At 34.5% G+C, this 14,807-nt stretch overlaps 1 protein-coding gene across 1 annotated transcript; it reads left to right on the top strand.

Annotated features, from left to right (window-relative positions):
• Nucleotides 1-824: 824 nt before the first annotated feature.
• CA1 (carbonic anhydrase 1) lies at nucleotides 825-13,882 on the top strand. The gene is made up of 7 exons (XM_019032256.4): nucleotides 825-861; nucleotides 3,984-4,181; nucleotides 5,373-5,491; nucleotides 8,807-8,902; nucleotides 9,872-9,934; nucleotides 12,598-12,753; nucleotides 13,766-13,882. The coding sequence occupies exons 1-7, from the start codon at nucleotides 825-827 to the stop codon at nucleotides 13,880-13,882; spliced, it is 786 nt and encodes a 261-aa protein (XP_018887801.1).
• The last annotated feature ends 925 nt before the right edge of the window (nucleotides 13,883-14,807 follow it).

The raw sequence follows: 14,807 nt of genomic DNA, 5'->3' as shown, positions 1-14,807 counted from the left end.
GTTGTGGCAAAGTACCCCAACATCTCTCAATTACAAATGCTAATTCTTACTATATAGCATTTGTATGTATGTGTGATGGTGAAATAAAATAATAAGAAAGGGGTTTATAAATTATATAGAGCTATTAAAAAATAAGACTTTTATTCTAGTAGACCTATTTGATGTATAAAATATTGTGTTATATTTAACTTTAATATTAATAAAATCTTCTCCATTTATGAATTCCAATATTGCTCCAAAATGGACTTTATTCTTACCCTGTATATCTATAAAATGTATCATTATAAATAACATATATTACAAATGATTAGTAATTTAATTATCTGATTTTAAATTAACATTAAGATACTAGTTCAGATCAGCCTGTAAACACACAAATTATTCTCCTGATAAATTACTTTTGCTTATATTGCTTAAGTAACTAACAAAGGTAGAGTTGGAAATCTTGAGTGTACAAAGTATTTTTCATTTAGAAAATCTAAAGAATTACATATTCTAATATTAAGCCATATCTTCTACTAACATGAGTGAAACAGGACTTGGCTTTACAAAATCTAGGATCTGATAATTCTCTTTTACAATATAAGAAAATTAAGCAATTGAAACTAACATAGCCCTTGTAGAATTTTTTTACAACACCGTTTTTTTTAGATATGTGTACTTCCTGATAAGCAGAGATGATGAAATAATGGCCTATTAAAAGCAAATAAGTTTCTATAAAAACGCCCAAGCAGGGATTTAAGGCATCTCCTGCATGCACAGTTGCAGTTAGTTATTCCAGGTATTATTTTTGTTTTCAGAAAAAGAAAACTCAGTAGAAGATAATGGCAAGTCCAGACTGGGGATATGATGACAAAAATGGTAAGAGTTCTCCTGTTTATATAGATCAAAATGATAACTTGTTCCCATTTCCAACAGAAGAGATATTAAGCATTTAAAATAATTGTACAGCTATAGGTTAATTGTTGAACTGTCTGCTTTAAATAATTATACTATCTTTGCATGTATTCTTAGCATTGTCTTTTGGGGCATGGCTGACTACAAAATATGTTTGATATATATATATATATACAGGCATACCTCAGAGATACTGAAGGTTCAGTTTCAGACCCCTGTCATTAAGCAAATATCACAAGAAAGCAAGTCACATAAAATTTGGAGTTTTCCAGGGCATTTACAAGTTATGTTTACACTATGCTGTTGTCTATTAAGTGTGCAATAGCATGTTTAAAAAATCTACATACCTTAATTAAAAATACTTTATTGCTAAAATATGCTAGTGATCACCTGAGCCTTCAGAAGTATTAATTCTTTTTCTTTGACACAGAGTCTCGCTCTGTCACCCAGGCTAGAGTGCAATGGCATGATCTAGGCTCACTGCAATCTCTGCCTCCCAGGTTCAAGTGATTCTCCTGCCTCAGCCTCCCGAGTAGCTGGGACTACAGGTGCCCACCACCATGCCTAGCTAATTTTTTTGTATTTTTAGTAGAGATGGGGTTCCACCGTGTTAGCCGGGATGGTCTCGATCTCCTGAACTCATGATCTGCCCTCCTTGGCCTCCCAACGTGCTGGGATTACAGGCATGAGCCACCGCGCCCAGCCAAGTATTAATCTTTTTGATGGTGGAGGGTCTTGCCTCAGTGTGGATGACTGCTGATTGATCAGTATAGTGGTTGCTGAAGGTTGGGAAGGCTCAAAGTTATCCATGACTTTGGAATTAACTTCTTTCAAACTCCTGTTAATGTTGATAACTTGACCTTCTCCCATGAATTTCAAATGTTCATGCAGAATGGTGAATCCTTTCCAGACAACTTCCATTTCCTTTACTCAGATCCATCATAAAAAATTATTACTTATGGGAACTACAGCCTTACAAAGTGTATTCTTAAATAAGATTTGAAAGTTGAAATTACTCCTTGATCCATAGACTGCAGAATAGATGCTGTTTTAGCAGGCATGAGCATAACATCAATCTCCTTGTACATCTCCATCAGAGCTCCTGGGTGACCAGGTGCATTGTCAATGAGCAGTGATATTTTGAAAGGAATCTTCTTTTACTGAGGAGTAGAGCTCAACAGTGGGCTTGAAAATAGTCAGTAAACCAGGCTGTAAATAGATGTGCTGTCGTTCAGGCTTTGTTGTTCCTTTTATAGAGCACAGGCAGAGTAGATTGAGTATAATTCTTAAGGGTCCTAGGATTTTCAGAATGTTAAATGAGTGTTGGTTTCAACTTAAAGTCAACAGTTGCATTTGACCCTAACAAAAGAGTCAGGCTGTTTTTAAAACTTTGAAACCATGCATTGACTTCTCCTCTCTAGCTATGAAAGTCCTAGATGCTATCTTCTTCCAAAAGAAGGCTGTTTTGTCTACTCTGAAAAATCTGTTGTTTAGTGTAGTCACCTTCATTGGTTATCTTAGCTAGATCTTCTATATAACTGTCTGTGGCTTCTGTATCAGCACTTGCCACATCACCTCACACTTTCATGTTATGGAGATGGCATCTTTCTTTAAATCTCATAAACCAACCTCCACTAGCTTCTAACTTTTCTTCTGCAGCTTCTTTGCCTTTCTCAGCCTTCACAGAATTAAAGAGAGCTATAGCCTTGCTCTCATTAGGATTTGGCTTAAGGGAATGTGGTTGTTAGTTTGATCTTCTATCCAGACTATGCAAACTTTCTCCATATCAGCAATAATGCTGCTTTGCTTTCTTATCATTTGTGTGTGCACTGGTGTAGCACCTTTAATTTTCTCCAAGAACTTTTCTTTTGCATTCACAGCTTGGCTAACTGGCACAAGAGGTCTAGTTTTTGGCCTGTCTCAACTCTTGACATGCCTTCTTCACTGAGCTTAATCATTTCTAGCTTTTGATTTAAAGTGAGAAACATGTGACTCTTCCTCTCACTGGAGTACTTACAGGTCATTGTAGGGTTATTAAACAGATTAATTTCAATATTCTTGTCTCAGGGAATAGGGAGACTTACAGAGAGGGAGATAGATGGGGAATAGCCAGTCAGTAAAGTAGTTAAAACACACACAACATTTACAGATTAAGTTCATCATCTTACTTGGACATGGTTGATGGTGCCACAACACTATTATAATAGTAACATCAAAGATCTCCATGATAGATATATGAACAATTAAAAAGTTTAAAATATTGTGAGAATTACCAAAATGTGACACAGAGACGTGAAATAAACACATGCTGTTGAAAATATGCCCCTAATAAGCTTCCTTGATGCAAGGTTGCCACAAATCTTCAGTTTGTAAAAAATGCAATATCTGCAAAGCACAATAAAGTGAAGTGCAATAAAATGAGGTAAGCTTGTATTAGAAATCTATTGCTAATAATAAAATATGTATGGTCTGATTCTATAGACTATGAGTATAGATCTATATTAGTAGTATTGACAAATACACTATTTTATAGTACAATATAGAAAAGGGGCCGGGTGCAGTGGCTCATGCTTGTAATCCCAGCACTTTGGGAGACCGAGGCAGGTGGATCACTTGAAGTCAGGAGTTCGAGACAAGCCTGGACAACATGATGAAACCCCATCTCTACTAAAAATACAAAAAAATTGGCCAGGCATAGTGGCATGCTCCTGTAATCCCAGCTACTTGGGAAGCTCACGCATAAGAATTGCTTGAGCTTGGGAGGCGGAGGTTGCAGTGAGCCGAGAGCGCATCACTGCACTCCAGCCTGGGTGACAGAGCAAGACTCTGCCAAAAATAAAAAATAAAAGAGAGAAAGAAAGAGAGAGAGAGAGAAAGAGAAAGAAAGAAGGAAAGAAAGAAAGAAAGAAAGAAAGAAAGAAAGAAAAAGACATTTTCAAACACAGAATTTCTATTAATCTTAAGAGAATATCATTTAATACACTTAAATAAACCCTAATCTAATAAGCAAACAGGTAACTATACTCCTAAAACTTGGAATCAAGCATTTGATAAGGCATTGATTTTACACGTGTTTGTCCTGGTAGGTCCTGAACAATGGAGCAAGCTGTATCCCATTGCCAATGGAAATAACCAGTCCCCTGTTGATATTAAAACCAGTGAAACCAAACACGACACCTCTCTGAAACCTATTAGTGTCTCCTACAACCCAGCCACAGCCAAAGAAATTATCAATGTGGGACATTCCTTCCATGTAACTTTTGAGGACAACGATAACCGATCAGGTGAGCTGAAAGACCCTTCTGATATATTTTTTTTCTTACAGTCTACTGGGGAAATTTAAAAAATAGTGCTCGAGAAATATGACACCCATTCTAAGTCTTTTGTGCTTGTGTGCAGCATTGCTGTAATCTAGTGAGGCATCTTGGACTTCTGGAAAACGCCCAGGTGGTAAAGACAATTTTTGGAACTCCCAGCTCTCTATTTTCAGTCTTGCTTCTCAAAGTCACCATCACGTCTCTTCTCATCATTCCATTATCTGTATGCTCACTTCACTGTCTCTGAATAAACAGCATTTATCCAGAAAGGTCTAGTGAACCAGTCATTACAAATATAACAACTAAAAAGAAAAACATTTTCTAATTGGGATGAGTATGAATGAGCACAGTAGAAAAGAAAAACAAAGCAGTGACTGAATTATCCTTATACTCCAGAATCTAGAACAAATTTTGCTACAGAGTTAGCTTTTCATGAAGGTTTATTGAATATTTTATTAAATGACAATTCCATAAAACAGTTCTACTGATTTAAAATGCTAAATTTGTTTATGAGTTTCTGAGGCCTAAATTTTAGGCACCTTGGGACTATGTCCATTATTAATATTAGATTAGGTCTGGTATTATGTGCATTTAACTAATATTATCATTGGATAGGCTCTCCAAACAAAGTTTTGTAAGTGCCCCACTGCCCCACTGGTACTCTCTCTTGGTCCCTGGCCAGGGATTCTCAACAAAGCTGTCAAGATATACTGTTGTGTCTTCATCAGTTACACAGTAGGTGATGAATGGTTCATTACTCAAAATAAACTACTAAAGATTTTTGATGCATACTGTCTTTGTCGAAAGAATGAAGGAATAAACTTGCAAATTAAAGGAGATTCAAGGACAGCCCTGTAATGATATAATTCACTCACATTGCAATATGCTTTCTAGGAGTTAGAAATAGGTAAAATTGTAGCTCGTGTGGCTGGGAAATGTGTATAATTCATGGAATATCTCATCAATGCCACAGTCAGGGGTGCACCATGCATATGACTGTCATCCTCATGGATGTGGGGGAAAACAAGATGAAAGTTTAGGCACTAATGTTTGTTTTCACTTCTACTCAACACAATTTAGTGTTGGTTTATATTAAATGCAAAGATAAGCTAGAGTTTGTGGAGCATCACGCTAACATTCGGTTCCCTTTTCTTCCAGTGCTGAAAGGTGGTCCTCTCTCTGACAGCTACAGGCTCTTTCAGTTCCATTTTCACTGGGGCAGTACAAATGAGCATGGTTCAGAACATACAGTGGATGGAGTCAAATATTCTGCCGAGGTAATGTAATTTAGTAAGTGAGAGATAATTACCCTGAGAGTACTCCCAGATGCAGCTTCTCCCTTCTCTTCTGAGACAACATCATAATGACTCCAAAGGAATGGGTATTCCAGTAAGGAACTCCCAGTTTCCATTAAAATCAAGCACAGACACATAATGTTTGGCAAGAGAGGGACAATTTTCATGTGGAAAGAGGCAGCTAAACTCCTGAGCCCAAGATTCACCTTTCCCTGAGAATGCCTCAAAAACTGTTACCTTGATATCAAAGCTAGCTTCAAAGGATGACACTGCTCCTCCTTTAAAGCTGTAACCCCAAATGGAACACACCATCATTTCCTCTTTATTTAAACGTTCAAGTTTGGATACACCAGCAGTATCGTTGTGGCCAAGCCAGGACAATTCAATGAGACTCTACTAGGAGCTCAAATTTAACCATAGCAATGGTCACAGAACAGCATACACCTAGATGAGGGTCTAACCTTCCCTGGCTCTTAACCTGCTCTCACATGGAAGTTTGCGACTTATTTCAGGACATTATTATCTGTATATCCAAAGAAAAATGGAGACATGTACACCAAACTGTCAACAGAGGTTCTGAGAGATTAAAATGTGAGAAATTTTGCTCTTTACTTTAGGTGTATCAATTATATAATACATGTGTACCCATATATGCAGGTTGACTTTTTAATTTTACTTTCATCAAATGAATTCTATAATAAATATAATTTTGCAACCTGCTTTTTTTCTATTTACCCATTTGTCATGACAATTTTTAAAAATCAGAAGATTGAATTCCACCTTTTTTACTGTCGGCATAGTATTTCATTTGGGTGAATGCATCAGAATTTATTTAACTGCCTTCTATTGATGAACAATCACAACATATGATTTTTGTTATATTGGTTTCTTTTGCTTTTATTAAAAAATGCTTCAGTGAATATATCTGTACATATATCTTGTGCACTAGTGAAAGTAATTATGTACGATAGATTTTTCCAGGGCAGACTGCTACATTACAAAGTGTATGTATCTTCTATTCTGATAGAACATCAGTGGATTGTATACAAATAAAACTTGCTTTACCTTGTGTTGTAAAGCATGACTAACACCTTTCAATGCTGCAGAAATCTGTTAATTGGGTTTTCCCCTCCATAAAATTGAAGGTAGATTAAAATTAAATGGACTAAGAGCCTAAATTAGTATTATCTTTTTGGAAGGATAGTTGGTAGTATCCAAGAAAACTAAATTAGTGACTCTCTCATCTAAATTGAGAAAAATCAATATAATCCATGCTAGATATGAGAGACACTTAGCCACAAAGTTTAGCATATGATTAAATTCAGTTCAATAAGCCTTCTTGAGATACCTATAAGACAATAGGTTTGAGAGGCAGTGCAGCCTGTTGCTTAAGAATGCAAGTACCCAGCTGACTGCCAGGGTTTGAATCAAAGCTCGACCACTTACTAGCTGTACAAATTCAAACAAATCACTCTACGCTCCAGTATTCCTATATAGAGAATCTAGATAATATAGCATTAGTATCTATCTTAATAATTGTTGACAGCATGAAAAGAGTTAACCCATACAGAGCACACTTAGACCAGCACCTTTCATGTTGCATGTGCTGAATAATGTTACTTAACATTTCCATAGAGACACAAGCAAACACTTTTCAAGCAGGGAAGTATAGGCATAAATTATTGTGATTAAATAAATATAGTAGCAAATGGCAGTATGACTATTCACAAAGAAGCACAGGAATACAGATGTAAGAATAATTAATTACAAGTAGGGACAGAATCTACACTGGCATGGTCAGAGGAAATTGCAATAAGTGATCCCTCTTAATATACTGTCTTAATCATTCTTTTTTCATTCAACAAATATTCATTGAACACCTACAATATGCCAGATACTGTCTTTATTTATTTTTTGTCATTATTTATTTATTTATTTTTGAGAAAGAGTCTTGCTCTGTTGCCCAGGCTGGAGTCCAGAGGCGCGATCTCGGCTTACTGCAACCTCCTCCTCTCAGGTTCAAGTGATTCTCCTGCCCCGGCCTCCTGAGTAGCTGGGATTACAGGCATGTGCCACCACACCTGGCTAATTTTGTATTTTTAGTAGAGATGGAGTTTTACCACGTTGGTCAGGCTGATCTCGAACTCCTGACCTCGTGATCCGCCCACCTCGGCCTCCCAAAGTGCTGGAATTACAGGCGTGAGATACTGTTTTTAAAAAGTACTTGCTATCAGAACTTGCATTTGATAGGGAAAATAAAAATTTCAGAGGAAGGAAGGCAGGAAAGAAGGGAGGGAGGGAGGAAGGAAGGGAGGGAGGGAGGGAGGAAGGGAGGGAGGAGAATAGGAAGAAGAGAGATTAAATAAGTGATATGGATAGAACTGTTTTGATTTGTGGTGGTTACTTTATATTAGATGATCAGGAAAGAATTATTTAAGGAGTGGCATTTGAGTTCAACCCTAATTCAAGACAAAAGTCTGCCATTTGAAGATCATGGGGAAGGAAATTCCAGAGAAAATTAGAAGCTAATGCAAAGGCTCAAAGTTGTGAACATGTGACGAAGTATAACCTGTAAGATGTGAACGTTGATAGGTGGGGAAAGTAAGAAATGAATGATAGTTGTTGTACTTATTGATTGAGCATTTAAAAACCTTATCCTAAGAAGGTAAAATTAAGCAGGTTTGGCAAGAAGGAAATCTAGAGTTCTATTTTGGCCAGATTAAGTCTGAAACATCTATTAGACATCCATGTAGAGATATCAAGAATATATCCAGAATACATATATACATACTTGGATGTACAAATCTAGAGTTTGCAGAGACGTTAAGCTGGAGATATTTATTTGAGAGGTGTTTGGAAAGGGCACGAACGTGCCTGAAAGAATCTGTTCTTGGCCAAGACTCCCAGGAACCCCAGGAACCCTTTCTCATAAATTTACTATAAAGTACCTCATGTGAGAGAAAATTACTTCAATTATTTTCCCAAAAACTAGTTAGTCATATTTCCTGATCTTTTCATAACAAAGAGAGATACATTTAAAGGAGTAATATTAAATAACAATATCGTAGGAAAGGACATTTTGCTTACTGGTTCCAGGTTTTGTAATCTCTACCTGGCACACAGATAACCCTTCCTACGAGTGAGAATGTAACTCTTCTAATCCACTGGATAAAGGTTCACATAAGTTTTATGTATCTAAGCCAAGATACATCATCATATGGTAACAAGTTAACTTATAACTTATCTTTTTTCATCACCCTGGTATAAATAATTAATTAACCATAGTATCATTTTTAGCTTCATTTAACTCACTGGAATTCTGCAAAGTACTCCAGCCTTGCTGAAGCTGCCTCAAAGGCTGATGGTTTGGCAGTTATTGGTGTTTTGATGAAGGTGAGTTACAGATAATTACACAGCTCTGCTTCCACTGTCTTACCAATTAGACCTCAAAATAGAAGGAAATAAGGCAACATATATTTTAGAATTTCTTATTTTAAAGTTTCCATTTAACCGATGACTACAGGTGAACAAATAGTTCCCTATTGTTATTGCTTGGTTTTATCTCTGCTTTTCCCTCTTAAAGAGAGAAATGAGTTTCAGGTGGAGGTGAGATAGAAATGTGTTCATAGGGAAAAAGGAATTTCTATTTTCTGGTTCTTCCAAATTCCATTTCCTCTAAACTTCCTACATCATAGATTCTGAAATTTATTAATTTAATATCTCATCAGGAAAGAAATATTATTAAATATTAATAAGGAAACCTGAAATCATAGATTCAGAAATTTATCAATTTAATATCTCATTAGGAAAGAAACAGTAAGAAAATTTTTTCTTACAAAGAACATTCAATTGATTTTTTAAATGGGAGATGTTGCTCAAATCCTCTATAGAAGAATCCCTGAAAAGTTCTACGAAAAAGTTATTATTAAATTGGATATGCCTGGGTAACCAAGTAACTCTTGAAATTATAGCACTTCTACTTAACCTTTACTGAGCACTTACAATATGCCAAATACTGTAGTAATGAAAACTAATATAACAGACCAAAATAAGAGATTTGTTTTCGTGTCAGTTTTGATAAATTACTAGATTTTGCCCTGTATAACTTTGAACATATTGCCAATAATTAACTTTAAATCAAGCTTTTCGTTTGCTACTTTATCTGTAGGTACATATTATAAACAATTTATAGAGTACAAAGGCCCTCAAAGACATACAGCTTGAAAAATTTCCCCTTCTAAAGCAGAGAGAAAATACCTTACCTCTTGTCAGTTGTTAATTGAAAAAAAATTCAAAATTTAGCTAAGCAGTGTTCGATTGATAATAATCTTTATCTCATACTTTATTTTCTTAAATCTCCAGGTTGGTGAGGCCAACCCAAAGCTGCAGAAAATACTTGATGCCCTCCAAGCAATTAAAACCAAGGTAAACACACTAAATAAGTAGTTTAAATCAGAGAACAAGAATTTACAGATCTATGGAAATCATTTAATGAAGTATTAAAACTGGGGAGTAGGAAGGCCAGAGTAAAAGCTACCAACTGAAAATCAAGGTGCTACTTCAATACTGCCTACCTCTGAGAAAGTCTCTAATGCAGGGAATTGTTTTGGTTTTCTGTTTTTCATAGTTATGGTTTATTTATTTCAGCAGAATATGGCCTGTAGAAAACCAGATTACATAGCCATTTAAATTTGCTTGAAAAACTATATCTAACAAAATTGTGATTTTCCATTCGATAAATAAAAATATCTCTAGTTTTTTAGCAGTAGAAAAATTCAGAAGTAAAGGGCATTCTTTTGAGATATGGTTGATATACAATTTTTGATAACCATAACTCTTGTCAACTCAAAAAAATATGGATTTTTTGATATACACAAACTTATATTTATTGTTTTAAAGGTAAGCAGTTAAACCATAAATCAGAGATTTGTCATGTTTTGCAGCATGGAGAACTGTCATATATTTGTGTAAAATAAATCTGATTTATGCTGATTCTAGAAAAGATTAAACTTAAATGAGTGTCTTATAAAGTATAAATGACAGAAGATAAAAAATAAGCCCTCAACTCAAGAGTTATCAAAAAAATGAAAAGAAAATATAAGGAAATAATTAGTGAAGATAAAAGCAGAAAAGAATAAAATAAGAAAGAAAAATGATGGCCGGGTGTGGTGGCTCATGCCTGTAATCACTGCACTTTGGGAGGCCAAGGCGGGTAGATTGCTTGAGGTCAGGAGTTCAAGACCAGCCTGGCCAACATAGTGAAATCCCATCTCTACTAAAAATACAAAAAATTAGCTGAGCGTGGTGGCGCACACATGTAGTCCTAGCTAATCAGGAGATTGAGCCAGGAGAATGGCTTGAACCCAGGAGGTGGAGGTTGCAGTGAGCCGAGATTGTGCCACTGCACTCCAGCCTGGGTAACAGAGTGAGACTCCATCTTAAATAAATAAATAAATAAATAAATAAATAAATAAATAAATAAATTTTAAAAAGAAAAATGATGGCTAAGTAAGGGGTAAAACTTTATCAATAAATTGAAAAGTTGATTCTTTGGAAGAACAACAAAAAAGTCAGACTTTGGGGAAGCTGGATAAAGAGAAAAAGAGCCGTACATATAAAACATTATTAGAAATAAACAGGTTGTGACTAAAGATATAGAAGAAAATTTTAAGAGACAAAATTTTTTATAACATTATGCCAGTAAATTTGAAAATTTAGATAAAATGGATAATTTTCCAAGAAAATGTGAAGTAAGGGAATTGACTCAAAAGGAGTTAGAATACCTAAATAGACTGAGAACCTAAAAGTAAATTTAAACAATAGTCAAAATGTATCTATTAAACAAAAAGACTAGGCCCAGACCACTTCATGGAAAAGGGTTACTCAACTTTTAAGAAACAATCATGCCAGTGTTAACTAAAGTGCCCAGATGAAGGAAAAGACAGAAAACTTCCCATCAATTTAATGGAATCTGATACCAAAACCGGGTATGAAAACTACAAAACAGACAAACAAAACAAAAAACATAGGATAAACTTTCTTAGGAATATAGCTAAAGGAAATCCTAAAATTTATTATAACAAATCAAATTCAACAGTGTTTTAAAAGAGTAGTTTCTGAACTAGTAGAGTTTATCCCAAAAATACAAGAATGACTCAATATTAGAAAATCTTAAATTAATTCATTATATTAACTAGTTAAAGATGAAGAAAACCTTATGATCAACTTGTTAAATGCTTAAAATTATTTGATAAAAGTTAATGCCCTTTCTTTAGGATGAAACAAAATGAAAGAAAACTGTCTGAAAACTTATTGAATCTGATAAAGAATTTACCTAGAAACTTGTATCAACATTTAACTTCATAGTGAAACACTTGAAGCATTTTCATTTCAATCAGGGACAAGACAAAAGTGCCACTGTGACCATCACAATTGAAAATTATAATAAGGGTCCTAGTCAGTGCAACAAAATAATGAAAGAGTACATATTATGATAGATATTGAAAGAGCAAAAACAAAACTATCATTATGTGCAGTTGATATCATCACTAACATCCACCTGAAAACTCCAGAAGAATCATCTAAAATACAGAATGCATAAAAGATTAGCATACAAATATCAGTATATTTCCTACACACCAGTAATAATCAGAAAAGATGATAGGAATAAATAGAATAAAACTAAAACAACCAATATGCATGTCAATAAAGATTTTTGCCATTGAAATAGAATCTGGCATCATTCCTAGAGAAAAAATAAAAGCTTTATACTAGGAATTAAATATGTTTTAAAGATATAGATTGTAAAAAAGATTTTTGAATCTTTGCTTATCTGCAACCAAATGAAGAAGGAAGACGTCTTGGTCAAAAACTTACATATAACACATTTTTCATCTTTTTTCTTCTGTTGATATTATTGTTTATATCCACAAACACACCAGTCATGAAATACTAAATAGTAGAAAAATCAATGACTCTTAGCTAAAATCTCTAAATAATGTATAACAAGATAATATAGCATATATATGTCACATATATTCATATAAGTATTTTATATCATGCTGTAATGATGTATTCTTTTCTTCCAGGGCAAACGAGCCCCATTCACAAATTTTGACCCCTCTACTCTCCTTCCTTCATCCCTGGATTTCTGGACCTACCCTGGCTCTCTGACTCATCCTCCTCTTTATGAGAGTGTAACTTGGATCATCTGTAAGGAGAGCATCAGTGTCAGCTCAGAGCAGGTAGAGTTGTGAATGAATGGGAACTGGGAATGCGTAGCAGGAATATTACTTTAATTGATAGCATCAGTGAGAGAGATTATTATTTCAGTCAGCTTTGTGAGAAGTTCATTTTTCCTCCCAACTTAAAAATATTAATTTGGGGACATAGGTTTATTAAACTATCCAAAAATGCATTATAATACTTTTTTTTGCCTTTATGCAGAAAAAAAAATGACTCCCGCCACTCTTTCCTCCTTAATAAGGAAAAGTCCAACCTTGTTAAATATCTTCTTAAGCACTTCAGAAATAAAGGAAAAACTGTGACTGGACATTTCAATAAGACTTGGGGAATTGTGGCTCCCAGCTGGCATACCTTGATAGTTGGCAAAATAATTTTGTTCCTTTTGTGGAGCTTAAACTTTTAAATATTCAACAAAATATCTCATTAACTGTTGTTAATAATGGTGATTATAGTAAGTATCATTCATTGCTCTACCACATTTATTACGTGCCTTACATATGTTTTATTAGCCAATTCTCATAACAAACCTACATGACAAGCATTGTAGCCTGTTGCTAACTGACATTTATTGAGCACATGCTATGTGTCAAGTATCATTCTAAGGGCTTTGCATGTATTAACCCATTTAATCTTCACAACAACACAGTGAAGTAAGTACTATATGGAAACTAAGGTACCAAGCTAATAAGTCACTCGCCCAACGTACCCCAGCTGAAATTAAAAAGTTGATACTTTAACCCAGTCATCAATAATTAAATCAATAATTAAAGCAAATAATTAAATTTGTTTTATTTAATTGATTTAAGTAAATAATTAAATCAATAATTAAAGCAAAATGCCTGGTTCAAAGGAATGAATGTAAAGGATTTGGGGCTTTCTCTCTTCCTATTAGTGATAGTACTGCAATTTCTAACTCAGTTTTCTAAATATCAGTGTGTTAGTAATCCTGTAAATAAAACGCTTTATGTAACTTTAAAAACTTTTTATTTTTAAAATATTTTATCCTTCTAGCTGGCACAATTCCGCAGCCTTCTATCAAATGTTGAAGGTGATAACGCTGTCCCCATGCAGCACAACAACCGCCCAACCCAACCTCTGAAGGGCAGAACAGTGAGAGCTTCATTTTGATGAGTCTGAGAAGAAACTTGTCCTTCCTCAAGAACACAGCCCTGCTTCTGACATAATCCAGTAAAATAATAATTTTTGAGAAATAAATTTATTTCAATATTAGCAAGACAGCATGCCTTCAAATCAATCTGTAAAACTAAGAAACTTAAATTTTAGTTCTTACTGCTTAATTCAAATAATAATTAGTAAGCTAGCAAATAGTAATCTGTAAGCATAAGCTTATGCTTAAATTCAAGTTTAGTTTGAGGAATTCTTTAAAATTACAACTAAGTGATTTGTATGTCTATTTTTTTCAGTTTATTTGAACCAATAAAATAATTTTATCTCTTTCTTTCTGTTGTGCATTCAGTTTCTAAAACCATTAAGTTTCTACTCCATTTACATTCAAAAATCTTAAATACTTTACTTGCAAGAGTACTTTGCTTCAAATACAACAACCTAAGAGCAGCTGGAGATGAAATATTGGGAAATTCATTTGCTTACTCCTGAAGACAAAAATATAGCTGAGATGACCACTGGATTTAATATCGTTATGCTGGCCCAACATTGCTACCATTTGTGTTGTCTGTGATCAAAATGATTATCTTTTATATAGGAAGATGATGCTTCTGGATATTGCTTTCACTTCTTCTCTCCACATTAGCAAGGACAATGCTTCTCTGCCATTATTACAACTAGTTAGTTTGCATGAAGAATCTTTACTTTAAAATTGGAAGAAAAGTCACAAGTGAATGGTTTATAAAAATGCTAAAGAAGTCATTCTTGCTTACAATCATATAGAAACATCATGCAATCTTTTAGTCAGATGTGCGCTTCACCTTATGCTATTTTTATCTTTAATTGACACACAATAATTGTACATGTTTATGGAGTACAGTGTGGTGTTTTTTGTTTGTTTGTTTGTTTGTTTGTTTTTTGAGACAAG

The sequence above is a fragment of the Gorilla gorilla genome, chromosome 7 (assembly GCF_029281585.2).
Source record: "Gorilla gorilla gorilla isolate KB3781 chromosome 7, NHGRI_mGorGor1-v2.1_pri, whole genome shotgun sequence".
NCBI classification, from domain to species: Eukaryota; Metazoa; Chordata; class Mammalia; order Primates; family Hominidae; genus Gorilla; species Gorilla gorilla.
Note: the sequence above shows the minus strand (reverse complement) of the source record. Positions and strands in the feature narration are given on the sequence as shown.